Genomic DNA, 17,717 nt, shown 5'->3' with positions numbered 1-17,717 from the left:
GGTCTACCCTCCTTTTGGTGGGGGACAAAAAAGGAAAAACAGAAATAAGTGAAAAGGATCGACTAATACACAAGTATATACGATATATATATATATATATATATATATATATCTTTGCTCATGACAACAGCTGATTTCTGGTTACCATTTTCTCTGAAGCGTCACTGGTGTTACAACTTTTGTCAAAAGTTGTGGATGGTTCAATTCCATCAGGTGCTTTCCATTTTGGTTATTGGAAAAAAACTGTTGGCTTAGAAAAATTTCTACAAAATTATTTTTCTTTTGAAGGCATTTAAATTTGGGGGATCACAGATTATTTAAGGAATTTTTTACATTATCTTTTCAGAATTTTTCTGATAGCGATTGATAATTTGGATTATTCTAACTACTATTCGTTATTTTTGCAACGTTTTGGCCGATGTAATATTTAATCATCATTTCCATCTTGTTAAACTCACAAATCTATACAGAGTTTCAAACTGCAAAGGGTAGATTGTTCTTGTTTTGTTGATTATGACTGGATAGAAGTGTTAAGTAATTTTGGTCTTTATCCAGCAATACCCCTATATTAAAAAGCAAAAAATAAAGAAAATGTATGATAAACGTACTCATGATGAACCGAATATACCATATTCCAAAACTCACGTAAGTTTTATAATGAAAATGATAAAGCAATTTATGGAAATTCGTAAAAACGACAAAAATTTTATGAATTATTGTAGAGTTATCTCCCTTTGTAAACTTTTTTTTTTTTTTTTTTTTTTTCAAACTTCTGGTATATTCATAAAATTTTATTTTCTTGTTTAAAAATAAAACTTTATCAATTAATGTGATTTTTGGAATATATTTTCGTTTTGTCAGAAGTACATACATCAAGATTTTTCTTTATTTTTGTCTTTTTTTAATATAGGAGGAATTCTGGAAAAGAACGCAATATTTTATTTTTAGTTATTATTGTCTGTAGTGAGAATTGAACTTTCAAACTCCAGAAGACTGTCACTGAAAACTGATTATTACTTAACACCTTTATCCGTTGTCTCATGTAGCCACATTATATAAACATACCAGAGTTTGATAACATGTATCTGAAAAAGGTCAGAGATTATATTTACTGAAACGTTAAAAAAATAACATCCAAGATAGTAGTCCGACTAATCCAAATTTTTGTTTGTGTTTTGAGGTGAAGTGTTGAAATAAACATTTAAAAAAAAAAATCACGTTTCATCCAAGTTGCTCTTCGAACTCTTTCAATCGTTTCCTAAAGATTGTTTATTAGTGGCAATCTCTGGAACCATGGGAAGACTTGTTGCCACTCTAATTTTAGAGAAGACAAATGCTAAATGGCTGTTGCAATAATGCAAAATGATTTGCAATGAAAATTTGAAGAGACTTGACTGTACTCGAACTCCAGGGAACATCATTTGTTATTGCCAGTGAGCAATCACTGATAATAACTTATGTGAAAGCTCCCAGTGAGTAAATAATAATAATAGTTAGAAATAAAGAGACTTATAATTTTTATGTAAAAATATTTTCCTGGTTTATAAATTTTCAAATGAAATTCAAGTAGGATAATTGGTGGTAGTGGCTGTGACCAGTACGGATCAGAAGTGCGACTAATATCTACTAATATCAAATAGTATTGGGATGATTAATTGCAATTGGAAAAATTTGTGCCTATTTTTTATCAATGCCAAAAACAATTCCTTTAAGTATATTTTTATTTGATTTTGTTTAAAACACTGATAGTAATAATAATTAGGGTTAGGACAACAGCATATTCTTTTCATTATCTTGACTCTCGAGTGTGTATCTGTTGATATCTTATATGCTTTTCTATAGAGTGACGTGGTTCTCTGTTGATTAACTGTGTCATATATATACTCAAGAGTCAAAACAATGAAAAGAATATGCTGTTGTCACAGCCCTAATAATAATATAATAAATATTTATTGATTTTAAACTACCAGTTAAATTAAAATCTATAGATCATGCCTCCACAAGTGTATTTTTACATTTGAAAAAAAATATATGCACATTTAACATGTGTTTTTATAGTGAATCGTGAAAAAATAGCAACTTTATAGTTAAATATTTAAAGATTCATATAGAATCAGAATTGGTAATTGTATCAGAATCAAGAATTAAGTATGGAATCTACTGATTCAGAATCAAGAATTAAGTATGGAATCAGTAATTATATCAGAATCAAGAATGGAATCAGTAATTATATCAGAATCAAGAATTAAGTATGGAATCAGTATTGTATCAGAATCAAGAATTAAGTATGGAATCAGTAATTGTATCAGAATCAGAAAAATATTGTAATCACTAATATCAATGGGAAAGTGGGATTACATAAGCTACTGCTATAATGATATAAAAAAAAAATCTTGTATTCACTGAATTCGACATGATAAAAAAGCAGACAAAGTAATTTGGAAGTTTGATTTGAACTGAAGTTGATAATTATATTTGACTCCTTATTTACGCGACAGACTCTTTATACATATATTCATCCAAAACTTTGACGCTTATGCTAAAATTGATACTTACTCATTTTTTTAAATTATGGATGGGCAAAAATGATATACAATTCTCCTCCATCTCTCCTGAATATTAACCCACTCTAATAATACTTTGACAAGCATGCATTCATTAACATTGGTTTTTATTGTCAAAGAGGATTAAGATAGCAAATAATTTAATCAGTTTGTTAATACTAAAGCAGCATAAGGAATATAAAATCTAGGTAATTCGTAGATGAATCTCAATTTACATTGTGGTGATTAAAATAATTTCTTTTTTTTTAAATGCAACTTATTTTCACAAAAAAAAAAAAAAAAATTTTTTTTCATCTTTAACCCTTAAGGTCTCACTCTCCTATAAATAGGACACCAAATAATTTATTTTTAAAATCTATGAGATAATATACGAGAATAGTACTGCTTACTGCATAATTACTCCGAAGAAAGGGTAAAATTTGTTTATATTTATCAACTTCTCTCCATGAGTTGTTGGAACCTTCTTAAAAATTCTGGAGAAATTTGCTAACATTTTATTTGTTCAATGACGTATCTCTTCTATTATATAAAAGTCACTGTGTGAGTGTGAGTGTGTGTGTGTGTGTGTGTGTGTGAGTTCCTTCCTCATATATTCCAAAATGGCTGAGCCTATCTTTTGCAAATTTCACACAAAGATAATTTATATTTCTGGCAGTGATTTTAGATAAGTTTTGTGCAGAAATTCATCTGATAAGTATCAAAGAAAATCCCATCTTAAAAATAGTCCTTCTCTTATTCCTCTGTAAAAATTATTTTTATCTATATTTTACATTACACCGGTGTAATGTAAAACATTCCCTTGTAAAACTTCTTTTTATCTATAAAAGACAAGAAAGACTTTTTATCTTATTTTTATCAAGCCCAAATATCAGCTGATGTAATATTGTAAACAGACGGAATTTGATGAACAACATTCGCAAAAAATATTTTTAAATACTAATTAGTTCATCAGGCAAATTATTCCTTGCAATATATACTATTCAATAGAGGAATGATTCTATAACGTTACATATGTAATCTGCGTAAATTAAAATATCATGTTTAAACGTATTGTACGACCGGGCAATGTCGAACGTCTAGCTAGTGAACTTATGTGAAGAAGTCTTGCTATAGTAAGTCACTAACTTATTGCCAAAAGTGCAATGTAAGTATCTGTGTGAAATGCCATAATGTGTAAATTTTATTTTGAATGTATGGATTCTTGATTTCTAAATTATTTGTACTCAGTGTCCTATTTTTTTAAACATATATTTATAATTTCACTTATTTATTTTTACTTAGAAAATGAAATTATTAATAAATAATTTTTTTTCTTTCAATTTGTGTATTCCAACCCATTTTTAATCATGGTACAAATCTCCAACTCCATAGTAAAAAATGTAGATACACTGGGACTTGAAAAAACTAGTAATATAAAAAAAAAATTTTTTCTTTCACAGCAGTAAAGCACCCTTTTCAAAAATAAGGTATTCTGATCTGGCTGTGAAAGCCATTTCCTTCAAAAAGTACAAGAGCATTCACTGCTCCAAAAAGAGGTAATGCCTGGGAAGAAGTCCTGAGATAGAACAGATACTACTCTTTAAAATACGAGGTTCATTCCAAAAGTAATGTATCATATTTTTTAACACAAAGTTGAAGACCTACGACAATGGGAGTGTTACCATTAAAATGAGCAACTTTTTGTGCTCCAGAATTTATTTTTCTACATAGGTACCACCATTTTCAATGCACTTTTGACAACAATGAGGGGGTGGCCATGCATGGACGTCTGAAGCGTGCTTTGCAACTCACATTTCTGTCATGTCACTCTGAAATCAACGAACCTATTTCCTAATTGTGCTGACATCAACTGCACCATTTTTGTAAACATTCAACAGGCGCCAGTGAATGTTGATTTGTTCAATTTTTTCTGGAAATTTGGAGAAATTCAATGCCGCATCTCTACTTTTTGACCTAAGTCCATAACAGAGGTTGCTTTCTTGAAGTCTCACACCGTCAATATCTGTAACAGAAAAATGAAACATTCAGGTCATGTTCAGTCATCATTACAATGCCATTCGAAATCCCCTCAGATGCAATCAGGTTGAATAAAAAATAGGAGACATAACTTTTGGAATGCCCCTCACACAAAAAATATTTTTTTAAATTACATTTGAAATATTTAAAAACAAATTAGGCATAAAATGTAGGAAAATGGAGGGCGTTCGTCATCATCCTTGTCATCACGACTAGAAAATGTCTATTCCATTATAATAATCACCGTAATACCTCTCCATAAAAAATAATCACCATATTACCACCTCAGGGGCTGCTATCCTACTAAAAATTTCTCAAATCATTCAAATATTTTATTGAAAATAAATAAATACGTTTATATACAATTATTTCATTCCTTGTCACTTTGAGCCCAAGAATTCTTTTGAGTAAAGAACTGCACTTTTTTTAAAAAACAAACTTTATTTAGAGATATATTTTCTCGTTCATTTATATAAAAAGTCATGTTATTGTTAAAAAAAATAAATATTCATTTTTGGTTAAGAAAAATAAAACGTTTTCGATGAAATGACATTTTAATGAAATTTTTTTGCAACTCAATAAAAAGGGGGGGAAAAGCCCAAAGGAACATGATGCATTTAAATTTTTTTTTTTCTTTTGTCCGATGAAATTATTTGATGTCTAAAAACTGGATTTCCATTTGGAGAAGAAAGTTTCTTGGTAATGGCCGGGGAGCTGGTGCCAAAATTGTGAACATCTGTCTTTCTGTATCAACATTCGTGCTGAAGAAAAAAACAAAACAGGATTCATTATTTAGAAAGTAAGAAACAGTTTTACAAAGATCATTTGAAAAAATATGCTTACATCAGTAGAAGAATTAACCAAATATCTAGATTCTTACAAATACAACATTCCAAAATTCTGATTTCTCTTGGATCATTTGAAAAAATATCCTGATTGTAAAGAATAAAAATGAAAATTTTTGTGATTGAAAGATGCATTTAGGCAAATAATTCCTATTTCAGTCATGTAAATTATTTCAAGTTGAAAAGACAACACACACTTTAGTCAGATTATTTTGTGTTCTTCTCCAATAAAATCACACGAACGAGGTGGCATCCAAAACGAAAAAACCTCTGTTGAGCAAAAAATCCGTCTTTTATTCTGCCACCTCACTCAACAGCATCTAAATTGGTATAATCACCTTAGTCTTACGTCTGGAGGTTCTAGGTTCGCCACAGTTTCCACAGCAGACACATGCTAACCATGGCGGCGCTTATCATTACCGCAAAAACGTCAATGACAACATAAACGTCATTATTTAGAAAGTAAAAGAAAAGTTTTAAAAGAAATTATTTTAAAATATCCACTCACATCAGTAAAGCTAATCAAAATATTCTGGTTCTTACAAATACATTTTAAAATTCTCGTTTTTCTTGGATCATTTAAAAAAATATCCTAATTACAAAGAATGAAAAAAAAAAAAAAACAACTTTTGTTGATACAAAATTCTACCAGAATCTCAGTTGATGAAATAGTAAACAAAACTTTGTATACTTTGGAATCTTCAAACTACTGCTCTCATCTTAAATGTCATTTTCACAAAATTTCAGTTGATGAAACCTCCGACCTTCTTGTTCCGACCTTGTATCTTGTCAAACTTAGAAATATTTTTAAGGCTCCTAATTCTAAGAGCTAGCAGCTGCATTTCAAAACTCATAATTATAACGATCAATTAATTTAAGGGTGAATACAAAATACGTAAATATATAAACATACATAATTTTATAGCAATTGCTGCCTGGTATAAAATTGAAAGCAAAAAAAAAACTTATAAGTATTTCTTTTTAATATTTCATTCAATTTCTAGTCAATTTGACCATTTCATTCTAAGAATTATAATGAGACTAGACTACCCGTGACCCATTGGGTCAGTATGTTATATTAGCTATGGAATTCATGAGTGTGACCCTTGTGACGTAAAGAAAATAGTTTTTTTGTGATATAACAGAAACATTTCTATGAAAGTATATTAAAATAAAAAAAGAATATAGATAGATTTCTATGAGTCGTTCTGTTTATTATAATTGATTATTTAAAAAAAAAAAAACAATTTACAGTTACTGAATTATAAGTGGTTGGCTATACTGAACTGATACGATAACACTTATTATAGTTAAATACAAATTTTGATATATCTGCTTTTCTTTTTCTTTTTTTTTACATCGTTCATTTCTGTATTACGTTTAAGTTATTTTAAACCCCACTCTTCCCATGTTAAATAATAATTTTGAAATAATAACATTAATATTTCAGTGCGCAGGTCATGTGCGCATGCGCAACCGGATGTTGTAAACCGGAAAGTGGGTTACATACATTGTTACAAGGTCATTTGAGTTTTATAATTATATAGATTGACCCTACCCCCAACTCACCTGTCTTATAATTTTTTTTTTTAAATTTTATTTTTAGCTAATTCTACCTACACAACAATGCAGTGAAATGATTTTAATTTGAATTTATATTTATTCGCCCATTATTAAACTTTATGTAGATAACTCCTATTATATTCCTTAATTTAAAATGAGTTATCCCCAGCGAAACAACAGTCATCTAACATTGTTATTATGATTAAGAACTAACTAGAGAACTATCATGATGATTGACATGCTAAAACATAAGCAGGATAGCAAGAGATACAAGTATTTTTTTAAATTGTAGTAAAATATTATATTGCCAATAACATGGTATAACAATAACAAATGAAAATATAGGGTGAATTGTTGCCCTAGAAAAGACATAATTCCATTTCCATTTGATGAAAACCAGTTTTCTTTTTTTGTTGCAAACCATCTACTAGTTGGCCAGTTGTGTACAACTCCCAAGAGCAATAGGAGCCTTCTATTATGTCTGAAAGTGACACAATGTTCAACGAACGAGATCAGAAATGCGCCACTGTATAATTTATGCTCTCTAACAATCCAAGTTATGACAACAAGACCATTGCCAGCACCCTCAAAATGCATCGCTGGATTGCTACGAATAACAGGGATGTGCCTAGAATGATGAAAACAAAGTTTCTGGCCACGGTTATGTGTGGTTTTAAGTGAGGGCCACATCATGCCACCTCACATCTTTGAACGGCTTGAAAGTCAACACCAAAGTGTACCTGAATGTGCTGAAGAGTGTGGTCTCCTGGTGCAATCAGGTGGCAGCAGGACTCACTAGTCCTTGGCTTGGTTTCTGAAGGAGTGTTACAACTTTGTGCCCTTTCTCTCAGTGGTCACTCTCCTTCATCGTTATTTTCATGGCAAGTGCTCGACTGAACTCCTATGTTTCCCCCCTTGCAAAACTTTCGCAAAAAACACTCGATTAGCTACAACCACTGGACTACTTCGTTTGGTCATATGTCGAGAACATCACCAACATGATCTCCCACAACACCAAAGTCAGCCTAATCGCTGCCATTTGCCGAGCTCCTGCTAGTGATTGTGGAAAAAGCATGCTTCCAGTTCCGGACCCATATCGAAGAGGTGGTTGAGGCTGAAGGCGACTACATTGAATAACTACTATCAAGTTACTTGAATTAATTTTTTTCAATAAAAGTTTTAAAATAAAGCTGTAGTGTCGGTTTGTTTAGGGTGAGAATTTTATCGTTCCACCTTGTAGGTCAGTTAAAAGCAAAATTTGTCAGATTATTATTAAATATTATTTTTGTCTGATTTTGAAACGGTGACATTAATTGCTCCTCTCCTAAGCCCTAAAATTATTAAAACACGTTAAATACACCGAATAAGACTAAGACATTATAAAACTTATCAGGAAACATAATTTAAAACAAAAACAAATTTCTGGCATGGTTATTGTGATTAAAAACAAGGGAACTGTGGTGATGACAAGCTAAAATATGAACACATACACATGGTATGTTATGCTTCTAGCTGCATTAACACAACTGTTATTAATACAATAGCAAGTAAAGGCAAGAGAGAGATGCAGTGAAGAAGAGAGATAGAAACAATGAAAGAGACAGATTTATATCTTCCATTTTACCCCACCTCCAAATAACACAGTACGCCGGAGGAGAGAGACGCCAATGCTTGCAACTGCCTTCATCTACCATGTTTAAAAAGTGAAATATAATTGAGAGACCCAAGAATAACTTAATATGAGGTAGACGAATGAGAAAGTCGTCGCAACTTGACCAGAAAAACTAATTGAAAATAAAAGAAAAAAACATGTAAAGAAAAGAAAAAAACTTGTAAAGAAAAAAAAAAAGAAAAATATTAAGATAGATTTTTTTTAATCTAAATTTATGAAGTTTGATAAGTTCGAAATTGATACTTACCAAAGTTAATGATAGATGATCGATTAGTTTTCTTTTTAATAATAGATTCATATACAGCATAATCACGTTGACACATCCATTTCCGTTAGATCACCAAAGTTAAGCAATGTTGAACCTAGTCAGTACTATCCTTTGTCTTTTGAGACTGAAGGAGGCATCGAATAGATTCTTAGTAATCCAGATTGTCTTGTAATTTGCCCATGAAGCCATTGTTAATTTTTGTCAATCACCATCAACAAGTACCAACAGGTGAATGTCCTGCATCCTCTGTCAGCAACACAAAAGAATTACTATGGCCATTGACAGAGATCCCCCAAGTTATAGGCAAATAGCTGCACTGCCTGGTGGATGCCTTGGGAAAGACAAAGGCTAAGGGAGTAAACCCTGATAGGCAAATGGTGAAGCACTTCAACACCTTCTGTGCCAGTTTAGAATAAAAAAAAAATGAATAATTTTTCTTAAATTTTAGATATTATTTATCTGGCTCCGAATGTATTTGCTTGCCTTTCCGTCAAACTTTGTCTGCTATGCTGAGAAGAGGACCCTGGTAACTGGGCAAACCTAGGTCCCCTTATCAGCAGCCCATACCTGTATTTGGAGAGGACACTCAACTTTGATTGTATAACCACAGCAGAAGCTGCAATGCATCAGATGCAGGAAGCCATTGTCTTATGAGACATTGTGTCATGAGACTTTTTGGTTGCTATTATCATAATCAGTAGAAATTTCTTTGACAAAAACATCACACATTTGGGATGGATCCTAGACGCACGACATTAAAAGCAAGATAATGAATTGATCTCAAACTTTATTTTATTGACTATCAATATGCATGACAAGGATAGCTCTTGCAGGGTAGGAAGTTGGTGAACTGATGAAATGAAAGCTAAGTAAAATTAATTGGTCTTGCAATTTGCTCATCAAGCCATTGCAATTACTTGCCAACCAGATGAACGAGTTTGTCCTGCATCTTCTACCAGCAACACAAAAAGATTGTTCAGTTTCTTTGACAGAAATGCAAAACATTTGAGACACTACCTAATATCTGTTGAGCTTTATTTATTTATTTTTTTTTCACAAATGAAAAATGTTCGACCGATGGCTACTTACATGACAAGGAATCCGAGGACATTAACTTCGACCAATTTATCCGGAGTGAGCGCGGAACTCAGACTCATCACATGATGCATCAATCCAACACCTGCGACACAAGAAAAGCAAATTAAATAAACAGCAAAAAAAAAAAAAGGGGGAAAAAAAAAACCAGTCAGTACGAAAACAAAATCACCAAAATGTATTTTTGTTTCTTTGAAAAAAGAAAAAAAAAAAAAAAAGAAAAAAGTTTAGCAAAAATATCAACACCTCTGTCCTTATACAGGGGCCGCTAATGAATCAGGAAGATTTTAAAAATTAATTAGTTATTCAAAAAATACATTTTAACTTTATCTCTACAATTATATAAATGCAACTTTGTGTGTGTGTGTGAGAGAGTTCGTTCCTTATAGACGAGGAAACGGCTGAACAGATTTTCTTTAAAATTTACAGAACTTCGGTGTATAAGTCTGGGAGTGATCTTAGTTAAGTTTTGTCTCAGAATACCCCCTGATAATAATCGATAATCGAAACCGTTATTTTAATTTATCTATCATCAGTGAAGCCATCTTTTTCATGGCGTCACTTAGCAACAATGATAGAACAAACCGTGAAAATTCTACTGTGGGTAAGTTGATAGCGTGTTTTTTTTTGTTTTTTTGCATGACGGGGTCTGTAGGTTCAAACCCTGCACGTAAATTTTATTAATTTTTTAATTAACTGCAAATTCGTCTACCTCATAAGATTTGAAAATTTACATTTTTTTTTTTTTACATGACGTGGTCTGTACATTCAAACCCCGCACGTAAATTTCTTCACGTTTTTTTATTTTGTTGACTGGAAAGAAGTTTATATATTATATAATTTTATAAAAGAAACAGTAGGTTCTCTAGTGTGCAATGTAAAATGACATATTTTGGACAAAGTTACTGCATGGAGGCATGTGAAGCTTTCTCCCGGGCGATTTCATGGATTTCAATGACAGTAAAAATATAGGAGTGTGAAATATTTGTTGATCATCATTCAATCCCAAGCAACGTTGGGTCTCCCTGCTAGTTATACATAAATGGAATCTACATTTTTTTAAAATGAAGAAGCAATGGAGAGTAGCATTGTGAGAGGGAGGGTACCTTCAGACGGCCACAATTGAACAACTTTTAGATGAGTGACGAAGTGCATTTTAATCTGAGCAGTTATGTAAACAAACCAAATTTCAGGTATTGGGTGGAGGAAAACCCTTGTTTGCTTCATGAGAAGCCCCGTCATGCTCAAAAAGTAACGGCATGGTGTACTATATCTGCAAGAGGCATTATTGGTCCATTTTTTTTATGAAAATGAGGCTGGTAATGCAGTCACTGTAAATGCTTAGCGTTATGTTGAGATGATAAATAACGTTTTCACTCCTCAATTTTTCCATTTTGCAGAGGATGAGCAAACACTTGTCCAACAAGATGGAGCTATAAGTCACACGGCAAGAATTTCCATCGATGCCCTTAATGCTTTATTTCCAGGTTGTGTCGTTTCTCACGACAGAAATATTCCTTGGACCCCTTGTTCACTCGATTTGAGTGCTTGTGACTTTTTTATGGAGTTATCTTTAAACAAAAGTGTTCGAAAGTGACCCACCTAGAACAGTTCTGGCTCTCAAAGAACGCATTGCAAATGAGATTGAGGCAATACCGGTAAATATGCTGCAAAAAGTCATGGAGAACTTTTACATCCGAATCCAAAAATGCCATGCCACTAATGGTACCAATTTGAAAGGAGTAATTTAAAAAAAAAAAATGGTATTGCTTCTTTATTTAAAAAAAAAAAATGGTAAAGAATGTAGATTCTATTTATGTATAATGAAGTTGTTAAAATGTATTTTTTCAATAACTAATTAATTTTTAAAATCTTCCTAATTTATTGGCAGACCCTACATAATGAACTATTCTGAGATGTACATCAATGACGACAATGGTGCTAGCCTTAAAGAATACATCAGTGTACGTGTATACCTTACAAGCTATTTACCCGATTTGTACCTATTGATTGTATTGTTCACTTATCGTAACAAACCTTTTATATTTAATACTAGCAGGCTATCACACTTAAATATGATATTTTAATTCATGCAGATTATATATTTATTATTACAGAGACAATTCTCTATAGATTATGACATTTAACCTAATATATAGTAGTGAGATCAAAACTATATATATATATATATACACACGCACACACACACACACATACATGACCATCAGCTAGAATCGAAATCAAAATATACAACTCTCCACCCTAAGTCCTTAGCTTCTGAAACATGCATATATATATATATATATATATATATATATATATATATATATATATATATATATATATATATATTCACCTGTCATACTTTTTTTAAAAAGATGGAATCGCCTGATCGCCAAAGACAAGATTCAAGCAAAGGCACAAAGTCCACAGAATTTTATAATTCTATAGATTATTTGGATTGTTTGGACTACTGTTCTCATCTCGAGCATTATTTTCACGGTTCGGTTGATGTAAACTCTAACCTTCTTCAGGTGTATCTTGTTGAACCCTAGAAGCTTTCTATCAAACTCGGGAATCTGCAGAAAATTTTGAATGGAATTCTTCATTTAATCCACAGGGGTAGCATACTCTTGTTTTATCAGCCAGGACTGAGTAGAAGTCCTAAATAATTCGTAATTGTATTCTGAGTATTGTCCACGCTGAGGATTGAACCTTTAATCTCCAAAAGAGGTTCAGTTACAACCAAAGTTTACCAAGTACTTTATCTGTTATGCCTTGGTTTCTTGCAATTCTAGTATGAATTTTGGAAGGTTTTATATTTGTTTTTTTTTTGGTTGTTTTAGTTATTAAATATCTTTGGACTAGCAAAGCGACCTGATGTTGTCCCAATGTAACATTTCTGTTAAAATTTCTATCTCTCTAGCCCTTTCTATTCATCTCTCTCTCTCTTTCCCTTCTCCCAGCATATTCCTTTCTCTATATGTACACACACAGACAACTCTCCTTTATATAAATTCCTCAAAGAACGAGTGATCATAAGGGAATTAACTTCTTCATTAAAAAAATCAGAGTTACTGCTCTTTAGCTTGTACATAAACTGACTCGAAAACCAATGAAAACTGTGCCAGTTTAGGATAAAAAAATGAATAATTTTACCTAAATTTGAGATATTATTCATCTGGGACAACAATGCTAAGAAGAAAAAAAAAAGAATTCAACTTTGTGGGTATTTGTTTTGTAGTTTAGCCGGACATACAAACACACACACACACACACACACACACACACACACACACAGGCAATTGCTCTTTATAATTATAGATAACATTACAAAGCAAAAACAATCTTTTCAGTAGTTGCATGATGATCAGTTTTGAATTTGTTTTTGTCAAGAATTCTATTTTAGAATCTATTTTATATACTTATTTTTATTGACACTCAAGCGAAATATGGCAGTTCAAAATAAGACAGGAAAATTTATCAGTGAAAATTATTGGTGTACACCCAAAAACTACAGAAAATTATCAAGTAGAATTTTAATAAAATATAAAATTAAATTAATATTGCTCTAACTCCTATCATGCTCCAATTGAAATTTTGGGGAAGCACCATGTCTTGACAAGCTTGTGGGACTGACCTTCACTCCCAATCTGAAACTGAACACAGACATCAAATCTGTTGCCAAGATTGCTGGAAAAATGGTTGGATCACTACCACTCCAGTAAGTATCTCACTTTCGATGCAATCCTTTAGCTGTATAAGAGCTAGGTACGTCCTAAAATGGAGTATTTTTACCACATCTGGGTAGGAGCTGGTCAGCAAGCCCTAGCCAGACTTGATAGAGTTCAAAACCAGCTTCAAAATCTGGTAAGTAATGCCCTTTTTTCTTCTCTGAAACCTATTTCCCACAGAAGCAAACCTGTCTCTGCTCTATCGTTATTTCCATAGCAAGTGCCCGACTGAACTCTAATCTATGGTTCCCCATTGCAAAACTTTCACAAAAAAACACGGGATTAGCTACAACCACTATAAGTGATTCCTCCCACTCTCTATCTGTGCCTAAATCTAAAACGTAGATTCCATGAACAAAGCTCCTTTCCCAGAACAGCCCACCTGTGGAACATTGTTCTGCTAGCCTACTTCCTAGTTGAATACAACATGGAAGCCTTTAAATCCAATGTAAACAAGTTCTTATTAAGCCTCTCCCATAAATAATCAAATTTTACCCAATTTACAACATTAACGATTACTACACTACCACTTTACATTCATTAACTCTTATCCTCGAGTGGCCTCCATGCCTTGATTAAGTGGTGACTCCCAAGTAAAAAAACAAACAAACAAACAAACAAAAAAAAAAACACTATTCTGCAGTCTACAAACTCCTAACAACATTTATGTTATGCCAGCATGTCATAGAAGATTATCTTCATTTTTCTAAAACAGAGATAACATGCTGACTTGTCCCTAATGCAAACAACATCAATACAAAAACTGAATATTCATATAATGAGCTGCCCTTTGAATAATTTGATGAGGTCAAAGAATTGCCCGACCACCACAATACATTAAAAATCAAATAGACAAATTGGCCAAAAATTGGAATAAATAAATAAATACTTTGAAGTTCTTGCTTTTAATTTAGGCTAAGTAAATATCTTTTTTTTTATATTTTTTAATTTCAGGAACTGCATTCACCTTCAAAAGGTTTAAAAATCCCCTCCTCACCCATTGCTTTCCTAAAATTAAACTATAGTTGCGATTATAGGTTGTTTACGTAATTCACAAGTACATGCAATGTAATGAATAAACTACAAAGTAAAATTTAGGAGGTTGAAGGTTTAATCCTCAGCGTGGACAATACTCAAAATATAATTGTGAATTGCTTAGGACCCAATCATGATGCAACAAGAACATGCTATCCCATGGATTAAATAAAAAGTTCTATTTAGTATACCTTGCAGATTCCCTGAGTTTTTTTTTTTTTTTTTTACACAGTGGTCACCACTTATCAAGGCTCGGAAGCCACTCAGGGATAAGGGTTATTGCAAGTACATTACGTTAGTGTGGAGATTTGATGAAGTGTTTACTTAAGGGGGCGGTTCATTACGAATTTGTTAACGTTGGACTTGAAGACATCCAAGTTGTAGTCAGATGGGAAGCAGGCAGACGGAACAGAGTTCCACAGGCGCGCAGTTCTAAGAAAGAAGCTTTGTTCATGGAATCCACGTTTTGATTTAGGCACAGAGTTCAACTGAAAGATTCTAGAGTTTGACAAATTACACTTGAAATAGGTCAGAGGTTACACTGAATGAAACATTGTGCAAATAGAACTCAAGATGAGAACATTAATCTGATTAATCCAATTCATGGATTAGTGATTACAGGGGGAGATAATCATGCTTTACTTATTCCAAAATTTAACACACATACAGACACACAATTGCAACACACTTACTTGGTTGTACGGGAACAATTTTAGTCTTGCTATCTTGTGGTTTCATGCCGAGTGGCAAACAAGAGTCGGGTAACGTCGGACCTGCAAGAAAAAAAAAATGCGGATGAGAGAAAGAAATCTGAAACTTAAGTGAGAATATTTTTTCTGGTGTAATATTATCAACATGCCTCCTTCTCAGTGTTGATTAGAAACCAAAAAAGAGGAAATACATTAGTCAGCAGAACAAAGGTTATAGGAAGTGAGTTTAGTAAAAAGGCAGCTGAAATAAGATTATTAATCAAGGTATGGGAGTTATTGGAGCAAAAGACATACAGATTAATATATTTATAATTAGTTTAGGAGCAGTTGTGTCAATTTTTACAGTCTGTCTTGAGCTTGTGACAGTTGAATGCAGGTTGTGGCTTATATGCTATCTTAATCATCTTGACTATAAAAACCAAATGTTAATGTGTGATACTATTGATGTAACACTACACCTAAGTGTTAGGAAGTAAAAAAACCCAAAAAGGACAGATGAATAAGTTGATCAGTAAAATAAAGATGATAGGAAGTAATATTAGTAGAAAGAGAATGGAGTGAAAATTGTTCACTAAGGCGCACAAAGACAGCTGAAATAGGATTGTTAATCAAGGTGTAGTAGATGACTGCGACAAAAGATCGGACATACAGGTTAATATAGTTATGGACAGTTTACGAGCAGTTTTAGAAGTGTCAGTGAATTTTGCGACAGTTGAGGACAGTATCCAGTTTGAGACGGTTCGCAGCTTGGAAGTTCCTCCGATAGAGATCAGAAGAGATAGAAGTCAAAGCTGGATGAAAGTAGATTGGAACGAGAAGACAATCGCTAAGAACAGACATGACGAAATAGCTAATGATAAACAACGTTTAGAGTTTCTTTTTCTATGCTACGTGATGGTATCCCACACACACCTATAGAGTAATTAATTTTCCTCAAGTACTCATCTTGTGTTGCTTTATTGTAGTGTGATCACAAAGGTGATCGAGTTACACTGGTATAAAATAAATTTTAAATTTAAATTAATAAAACATGAAGAGAGTTCTATTATGCACACATATTTTCAGAAATGTTTGCACCAAAATCCCTTTAATCTAATCTGATCTGATTTTTAGACTGGCTGGGAGACTAGGGTTCAATCCCTAATTGAGTCATACCAAAGAATTAAAAAAAAATAGTACTTGATACCCTCTTGCTAAACACTCAGTATTATAAGGAAAGAATCAAGGGCAAATGGAGTAATATTGGAAATGAAGTGACAATCTTCCTCACACCGCAGTGTAGCAAGTAACAAAGGGAGCCTTGAGGTCGTCCCTTGACTATAGTCAGTCACTTAGTTTTAATCTGAAATGGCAACATAACTAGATTTAGTAAGCAACATACAATCTTGATCCCTCCTTGCAAGACACAGCATTATAAACGAAGAATCAAGGGTAATAGAGTAATCTTGCGAATGGAATGAAACCTTCCTCTACATCTTGGTGAAACAGATAATGAAAAGTGAACCTATAGATTGCCTTTCATTTTAGTCAACTACTTAGCTTGGTTGAAACAGTAATATATTACAACTAGACTTAGTAAACAACATAGGATCTTTGTCGCATCCTACAAATACATGGCTTCCAATTTGTCTCCAATGCCACCACATGCACAAAATGCTAAACAATGCAGTTACCGTCAGCCGTCAAGACTTAAGTATTGATTTGACATAGTTCTACATTCCATTCAATGAATGCTGCTACATCCAACTCAATACTGATGAAAGTAATAAAGATGAAGATGGATAAAAATATGGCTGACGATGGTGAAATCACTATAGGCATCCCCCCCCCGTGAGATTTCATTTTGATAGTTTTGTGACTTGATCTATTACTTGTAGAGGATATGAATTAAGTTTGACACAGGACAGCAAGTTTGTGAGCTTTTCCCATTTCATCCTATCATTCACATTCAGTTGTTACCGAGGTTAGAGTTTACACGAGCGTAAATGTATAAATGTTATACGTGAGCAGATGCTGGGATCTCATTAATTCTTGTTTTTTTAATTCGTTTTTTTTCTGGGCAATATAGAGGAATGACCTGTTAAGATTTGGTAGATTTATTTATACAATTCTGTTATTCATGCTGAAGGTACACAGGCTCAAGTCAGCAACAACACTGTACCCGTTTATCGTGGTATAATAGACTATGTAAATAATCATCTAAAAATAAAAACCA

General features: G+C 32.7%; 1 protein-coding gene across 5 annotated transcripts in view; it reads right to left on the bottom strand.

Moving 5' to 3' along the window:
* Nucleotides 1-5,001: 5,001 nt before the first annotated feature.
* The window catches only part of LOC145263747 (polyribonucleotide 5'-hydroxyl-kinase Clp1-like), a 160,043-nt gene continuing 147,327 nt past the window's right edge, over nucleotides 5,002-17,717 (bottom strand). For all 5 annotated transcript variants that reach the window (XM_080120762.1, XM_080120763.1, XM_080120764.1 and 2 more), the window contains exons 11-13: nucleotides 15,485-15,565; nucleotides 10,018-10,108; nucleotides 5,002-5,341 (exon numbers count right to left, since the gene is read on the bottom strand). In XM_080120762.1, coding sequence (XP_079976888.1) covers nucleotides 5,230-5,341; nucleotides 10,018-10,108; nucleotides 15,485-15,565 — 284 coding nt within the window. In that variant the 3' untranslated portion in view covers nucleotides 5,002-5,229. The remainder of the gene's footprint in view (nucleotides 5,342-10,017; nucleotides 10,109-15,484; nucleotides 15,566-17,717) is intronic.

Source organism: Euprymna scolopes, chromosome 39 (assembly GCF_053919585.1).
Source record: "Euprymna scolopes isolate OS-2025 chromosome 39, ASM5391958v1, whole genome shotgun sequence".
Classification (NCBI taxonomy): Eukaryota; Metazoa; Mollusca; class Cephalopoda; order Sepiida; family Sepiolidae; genus Euprymna; species Euprymna scolopes.
This window is presented reverse-complemented; position numbering and strand designations above follow the sequence as displayed.